The 8,572-nt window shown below is 38.7% G+C and overlaps 1 protein-coding gene across 1 annotated transcript in view; it reads right to left on the minus strand.

The window, feature by feature from the left end:
* PDE4A (phosphodiesterase 4A) overlaps window positions 1–8,030 on the minus strand; it is a 373,112-nt gene extending 365,082 nt beyond the window's left edge. The window contains exon 1 of the mRNA XM_053718013.1: window positions 7,860–8,030. Coding sequence (XP_053573988.1) covers window positions 7,860–7,966 — 107 coding nt within the window. The 5' untranslated portion in view covers window positions 7,967–8,030. The remainder of the gene's footprint in view (window positions 1–7,859) is intronic.
* Between the last annotated feature and the right edge of the window lie 542 nt (window positions 8,031–8,572).

Genomic DNA, 8,572 nt, shown 5'->3' on the forward strand with positions numbered 1-8,572 from the left:
GGAGGGTTAGAGAGGTGTTGGGGGGGATCAGGGAGGTTGGGGGCTAAGGGGGGATCCTACATAGCAGCATATGTAAATATACTTAATATTAAAAAAAATCAAATATACCTTTTATTTTAGCACTGGCAGACTTTCGGCCAGTACTTAACATGGCGGGGACAATTGTGGGGTGGGGGAGGGAAAAGAGCTATTTGGAGGGACCAGGGGGTGGGATGCATCAGGTGGGAGGCTGATCTCTACACTAAAAGCTAAAATTAACCCTGCAAGCTCCCTACAAGCTACCTAATTAACCCCTTCACTGCAAGCCATAATACACGTGTGATGCGCAGCAGCATTTAGCGGCCTTCTACCAAAAAGCAATGCCAAAGCCATATAAGTCTGCTATTTCTGAACAAAGGGGATCCCAGAGAAGCATTTACAACCATTTGTGCCATAATTGCACAAGCTGTTTGTAAATAATTTCAGTGAGAAACCTAAAATTGTGAAAAATTAATTTTTTTTTATTATTTGATCGAATTTTGCGGTGAAATGGTGGCATGATATATACCAAAATGAGCCTAGCTCAATACTTGGGGTTGTCTACTGCACTAGACTAAAGCTAAAATTAACCCTACAAGCTCCCTACATGATCTCTAATTAGCCCCTTCACTGCTGGGCATAATACACTTGTGATGCGCAGTGGCATTTAGCGGCCTTCTAATTACCAAAAAACAACGCCAAAGTCATATATGTCTGCTATTTCTGAACAAAGGGAATCCTAGAGAAGCATTTACAACCATTTATGCCATAATTGCACAAGCTGTTTGTAAATAATTTCAGTGAGAAACCTAAAGTTTGTGAAAAAAAAAGTGGTTTGGAAATAGCAAAGTGCTACTTGTATTTATTGCCCTATAACTTGCAAAAAAAGCAAAGAACATGTAAACATTGGGTATTTCTAAACTCAAGACAAAATTTAGAAACTATTTAGCATGGGTGTTTTTTGCTGGTTGTAGATGTGTATCAGATTTGGGGGTCAAAGTTAGAAAAAGTGTGTTTTTTTTAAATTTTTCCTCATATTTTAAAATGTAATTTTTTTATTGTAAATTATAAGATATGATGAAAATAATGTTATCTTTAAAAAGTCCATTTAATGGCGAGAAAAACGGTTTATAATATGTGTGGGTACAATAAATGAGTAAGAGGAAAATTACAGCCAAACACAAATACCGCAAAAATGTAAAAATAGCCTTGATCCCAAACAGACAGAAAATGGAAAAGTAATGTGGTCATTAAGGGGTTAAAAAGTTTCCACATTCTCTTGGTATCCTTTTTTAAAGGAATAGCTATGCACTACTGGGAGCTATCGGAAGACATCTGCTGAACCAATGAAAAGAGGCATTTTTGTGCAGCCGCCAATCAGCAGCTAGTTTCTGCCAATCAGCAGTTAGTTTCTAGTTAATACATTGCTACTCCTGAGCCTACCTATATATGCAGCCGCCAATTAGCAGCTAGTTTCTAGTTAATGCATTGCTACTCCTGAGCCTACCTAGATATGCTTTTCAACTAAGGATACCACAAAAATGAAGCAATTTAAATAATAGAAGCAAATTTGAAAGTTGTTTAAAATCACATGCTCTCTCTGAATAATGAAAGAAAAATTTTATGTTTCATGTCCCTTTAAATATTTGCTATAGAAAAGCTGTTAAAACATAGCTAGCAGAAGAAATTATATCCCAGTAGGAGGTAGGAAAGATAAGTGATAAAATGTTAATTTTCAATTGTACTCTCTATGGGCCAGATTCTCAAAAACTCACCAGCATGAAGAGACATCATCAGCTTATTTTACTGAGCATTATATTGAAAAGTAAGTTTCTCTTCCTTGCGTAAAACATATTAGGGAACTCCCCTTAATGAGATACACAGTTCCCACTGTAAAAATGACCTTTTGAACAATCCCTAAGGGGTCTCATAATACTGATGATGCATCTTATAATAATAGAATCTCACCATTCTATACAGCTTTAGAGAATCAAGCCCTGAGTATTAGGTTTGGTATACAGACAGAGATAATATAAAGAAGTATGTGTGTGTATAGAAAGTGATTTCACTGCAAGTTCAATACATTTTGGTGGGTTGTGGTTTCAAAGAACATAAACAGCCATTTCATATACACAAATAAATATAAGCAATTTTTATTTGAAAACACATTAATTGAAAAACTATTTTACAGTACACTGTCCCTTCAAAGAGTCATCACAGATAAGGATTTATAATACAACTTGAGCACCGAATCATACACCTATAGAGTCATCAAATGCAGCTATATATAATGCAACTAGATAGTCAGCACAGGCTATCATACACCTATAGAGTCATCAAATGCAGCTATATATAATACAACTATATAGTCAGCACAGGCTATCATACACCTATAGAGTCATCAAATGCAGCTATATATAATACAACTAGATAGTCAGCACAGGCAGCTATATATCATACACCTATAGAGTCATCAAATGCAGCTATATATAATACAACTAGATAGTCAGCACAGGCTATCATACACCTATAGAGTCATTACAGGCAGCTATATATATATATAAAACAATTAGAGAGCCAGCGCAGGCAGCTATATATAATACACCTATAGGCCTCTATTTATGAAAGGTCTTGCGGACCTGATCCGACAGTGTGGATCAGGTCCACAAGACCTAGCTGAATACGGAGAACAATACGCTCTTCGTATTCAGCATTGCACCAGTAGCTCTTGTGAGGGAGCGGGGAGGTGTCAATTGAATTGCGGCGATTCCTGTCCGCCTGCTCAGAGCAGGCGGACAGGGTTATGGAGCAGCCGTCTTTAGATCACTGGTTCATAACTGATGTTTCTGGCGAGTCTGAAGACTCCCACGAAACACGGGCCATCAAGCTTCATTTGGAGCTTGATAGATAGGCCCCATAGAGTCATCACAGGCAGCTATATATAATACAACTAGAGAGCCAGCACAGGCAGCTATATATCATACACCTATAGAGTCATCAAATGCAGCTATATATAATACAACTAGAGAGTCAGCACAGGCAAGCTATATATCATACACCTATAGAGTCATCAAATGCAGCTATATATAATACAACTAGAGAGTCAGCACAGGCAAGCTATATATCATACACCTATAGAGTCATCAAATGCAGCTATATATAATACACCTATAGAGTCATCACAGGCAGCTATATATAATACACCTATAGAGTCATCACAGGCAGCTATATATAATACACCTATAGAGTCATCACAGGCAGCTATATATAATACAACTAGAGAGTTGGCCCAGGCAGCTATATATAATACAACTAGAGAGTCAACACAGGCAGCTATATATCATACACCTATAGAGTCATCAAATGCAGCTATATATAATACAACTAGAGAGTCAGCACAGGCAGCTATATATCATACACCTATAGAGTCATCAAATGCAGCTATATATAATACAACTAGAGAGTCAGCACAGGCAGCTATATATCATACACCTATAGAGTCATCACAGGCAGCTATATATAATACACCTATAGAGTCATCACAGGCAGCTATATATAATACAACTATAGAGTCATCACAGGCAGCTATATATAATACAACTAGAGAGTTGGCCCAGACAGCTATATATATAATACACCTATAGAGTCATCACAGGCAGCTATATATAATACAACTATAGAGTCATCACAGGCAAGCTATATATAATACACCTATAGAGTCATCACAGGCAGCTATATATAATACACCTATAGAGTCATCACAGGCAGCTATATATAATACACCTATAGAGTCATCACAGGCAGCTATATATAATACAACTAGAGAGTTGGCCCAGGCAGCTATATATCATACACCTATAGAGTCATCACAGGCAGCTATATATAATACAACTAGAGAGTTGGCCCAGGCAGCTATATATAATACACCTATAGAGTCATCACAGGCAGCTATATATAATACAACTAGAGAGTTGGCCCAGGCAGCTATATATAATACAACTATAGAGTCATCACAGGCAGCTATATATAATACAACTAGAGAGTTGGCCCAGGCAGCTATATATAATACAACTATAGAGTCATCACAGGCAGCTATATATAATACAACTAGAGAGTTGGCCCAGGCAGCTATATATAATACACCTATAGAGTCATCACAGGCAGCTATATATAATACAACTAGAGAGATGGCCCAGGCAGCTATATATAATACACCTATAGAGTCATCACAGGCAGCTATATATAATACAACTAGAGAGTTGGCCCAGGCAGCTATATATCATACACCTATAGAGTCATCACAGGCAGCTATATATAATACAACTAGAGAGTTGGCCCAGGCAGCTATATATAATACACCTATAGAGTCATCACAGGCAGCTATATATAATACAACTAGAGAGTTGGCCCAGGCAGCTATATATAATACACCTATAGAGTCATCACAGGCAGCTATATATAATACAACTAGAGAGTTGGCCCAGGCAGCTATATATAATACACCTATAGAGTCATCACAGGCAGCTATATATAATACAACTAGAGAGTTGGCCCAGGCAGCTATATATAATACACCTATAGAGTCATCACAGGCAGCTATATATAATACAACTAGAGAGTTGGCCCAGGCAGCTATATATCATACACCTATAGAGTCATCACAGGCAGCTATATATAATACAACTAGAGAGTTGTCCCAGGCAGCTATATATCATACACCTATAGAGTCATCACAGGCAGCTATATATAATACAACTAGAGAGTCGGCACAGGCAACTATATATCATACACCTATAGAGTCATCACAGGCAGCTATATATAATACAAATAGATAGTCAGCATAGGCAGTGCCATATAATACAACTATAGAGTCAGTGCAGGGAGTAACCTGTAATAAAACTAAGCAGTGAGTGCATGCAATGCAAATTAATATATCTAGGGAGTGAGTGCATGCAGTGCCATTTAATACAAGTTGGCAGTAACTGCATGCAATATAATTTAATAAAATTTGACAGTGAGTGCATGCATTGATATTAAATAAAACTAGGCAGTGAGTGCATGCAATATCATCTAATAAAACTGGGAAGTGAGTGCATGCAGTGCCATGTAATAAAATTCAGCAGTGAGTGCATGCAGTGCATTTTAATACCATTTGGTAGTAACTGCATGTAATATAATCCAATAAAAATAGGCAGTGAGTGCATGCAGTGCAATTTAATAAAAAAATGTGGTAGTAACTGCATGTAATATCTAATAAAATTGGGCAGCGAGTGAATGCAGTGCCATTTAATTAAACTGGGCAGTAACTGCATGTAATATCATCTAATAAAATTGGGCAGCGAGTGAATGCAGTGCCATTTATTAAAACTGAGCAGTGAGTGCATGCAGTGCCATTTAATAAAACTGGGCAGTGAGTGCATGCAGTGCCATTTATTAAAACTGAGCCGTAAGTGCATGCAGTGCCATTTATTAAAACTGAGCAGTGAGTGCATGTATTGTCATTTAATAAATCTGGGCAGTGAACGCATTCAGCACCATTTAATAAAACCGAGCAGTGAGTGCATGCAGTGCCATTTATTAAAACTGAGAAGTGAGTGAATACAGTGCCATTTAATAAAACTGGGCAATGAGTGCATGCAGTGCAATTTATTAAAACTGAGCAGTGAGTGCATGTATTGTCATTTAATAAATCTGGGCAGTGAGTGCATGCAGTGCGATTTATTAAAACTGAGCAGTGAGTGCATGTATTGTCATGTAATAAAAATCTGGGCACTGAGTGCATTCAGCACTATTTAATAAATCTGGGCAGTGAGTGCATGCAGTACCATTTAATAAATCTGGGCAGTGAGTGCGTGTATTGCCATTTAATAAATATGGGCAGTGAGTGCATGCAGTGCCATTTAATAAATCTTGGCAGTGAGTGCATGCAGTGCCATTTAATAAAACTGGACAGTCAATGCATGTAGTGCTATTTATTAAAACTGAGCAGCAAGTGCATGCAGTGCCATTTAATACATCTGGGAAGTTAGTGCATGCAGTGCCATTTAATAAATGTGGGCTGTGAGTGCATGCAGTGCTATTTAATAAAACTGGGGAGTGCATGCAGTGCCATTTATTAAAACTGAGCAGTGAGTGTATGTATTGTCATTTAATAAATCTGGGCAGTGAGTGCATGCAGTGCCATTTATTAAAACTGAGCAGTGAGTGTATGTATTGTCATTTTAAAAATATGGGCAGTGAGTGCATTCAGCACCATTTAATAAATCTGGGCATTGAGTGCATGCAGTGCCATTTAATAAAACTGGGCAGTGAGTGCATACAGTGCCATTTATTAAAACTGAGCAGTGAGTGCATGTATTGTCATTTAATAAATCTGGGCAGTGAGTGCATTCAGCGCCATTTAATAAAACTGGACAGTGAGTGCATGCAGTGCCATTTATTAAAACTGAGCAGTGAGTGCATGTATTGTCATTTAATAAATCTGGACAGTGAGTGCATGCAGTACCATTTAATAAATCTGGGCAGTGAGTGCATGCAGTACTATTTAATAAAACTGAGCAGTGAGTGCATGCAGTGCCATTTAATGAAACTGGACAGTGAGTGCATGCAATGCCATTTAATAAATCTGGACAGTGAGTGCATGCAGTGTAATTTAATAAATCTTGGCAGTGAGTGCATGCAGTGCCATTTAATAAAACTGGACAGTCAGTGCATGCAGTGCCATTTATTAAAACTGAGCAGTAAGTGCATGCAGTGCCATTTAATACATATGGGCAGTGAGTGTATGTAGTGCCATTTAATAAAACGGGGCAGTTAGTGCATGCAGTGCCATTTATTAAAACTGAGCAGTAAGTGCATGCAGTGCCATTTAATAAATCTGGGTAGTGAGTGCATGCAGTGCTATTTAATAAAACTGGGTAGTGAGTGCATGCAGTGCCATTTAATAAATCTGGGCAGTGAGTACATGCAGTGCCATTTAATAAATCTGGGCAGTGAGTGCATGCAGTGCCATTTAATACAACTGGACACAGTCAGTGCATGCAGTGCCATTTAATAAAACTGGGCAGTGAGTGTATGTAGCGCCATTTAATAAAACTGGGCAGTTAGTGCATGCAGTGCCATTTAATAAATCTGGGCAGCGAGTGCATTCAGTGCCATTTAATAAAACTGGGCAGTGAGTGCATGCAGTGCCATTTAATACATCTGGGCAGTTAGTGCATTCAGCACCAAACAATACATCAATATAGCACAACAGAGATGTGTAATACAACTGATGTGAGTGCAAGAATGCTGTATGGTATAATTAGAGACTCTGCACATTCAGTGATGCATAACAGAGCTGGGCAGGCAATATGAAAAAGACTGTGTATAATACAAACAGTCAGTGCAGACAGTGCAACAAAAAAACTAAAGAACTAGACAGTCAGTGCAAGCAACTGGACAATCAGAGCACACACACATAAAAGGGCAGGCAGTGCAATACAAAGGGACAGTCAGAGCAGACACTACTGAGCAGGGTACTGTTACTGTGCTTTCACCATAAGTCACAGTCTTGAACACATTAGAAGCTTCCTTCCTATATATAACTGAGGGTGCTCTTATATACTGTATTACTACTGACTGCATCTCCTAGATCAGCTGTTAGTCAGTAGAATAGCCAAGCCTTCTGTTTTGCTGCTTCTACCCAATAACTTTTCCTGGGACATGATTTCTTGCAGAGTATTGACAGTTTTAGCCTTCTACTGTACACACTCACTAGCTGCACCATGCAACCCACACTCCCAGATGCATGTGTAGTGGTTGTACTGCACTACTGTGACAAATAATTAGCAGCCACTAACCTAACAGATTTAACCAGCCGGTGCTTCTTGATGTCCTCCTCACTGAAGGAGAAATGCATGTTAGGTGTCCTGGGAACCCACAGAGTTCCTCTGCTTTTGGAGGGCATAAGGTGGGTGACCTCTACTGTCACACCCGGGACGGTAGTTTTAAACAATGAAAAACTTCTTCTCTTCCATTCACAGCCCAGGCTGGCACAGTACAACTGCTCCCAAGCACACACACACACATATACACACACATACTGTACACACCCCCTCCAGGAGAGCAGGGGCCAGAAGTCCTGGAAATGGATCACACTGGAGTGCGGCAGTCTCATTACATAAGAAGCTCACTCTCCGGCTGGCTCATTAACCACTTGACTGCTGGGCAAAATTTTTAACTCCGTCTATATCCTTTTGAAAACAAAAGGATTAAAATAGTTTCCCCCCTAAGCCTTTTTTTTTCTATTTCAAAGAACTGTAAACATATGTGACTGTCTGACCTTCTGTCATAGGAGTCTGCAACAGGTTGTCATATGAAAAATAGTCCTAATTGTTTTATTTTTGTTCCTAGAACCATTAAAGCACTTTAGCAGCTCAGATACCTAGTGGCATAATAAAAAGGGTATATGAAAATGATTTTTTAAATGATCCTGTCCTAATTTTGTCTGCGTTTTGTTTTCCTTCGGGTAGAGGCTTATCCATTTTAACCAACAGAGCTGCAGGAGTTTCTT

Source organism: Bombina bombina, chromosome 6 (genome assembly GCF_027579735.1).
Source record: "Bombina bombina isolate aBomBom1 chromosome 6, aBomBom1.pri, whole genome shotgun sequence".
Lineage (NCBI taxonomy): Eukaryota > Metazoa > Chordata > Amphibia > Anura > Bombinatoridae > Bombina > Bombina bombina.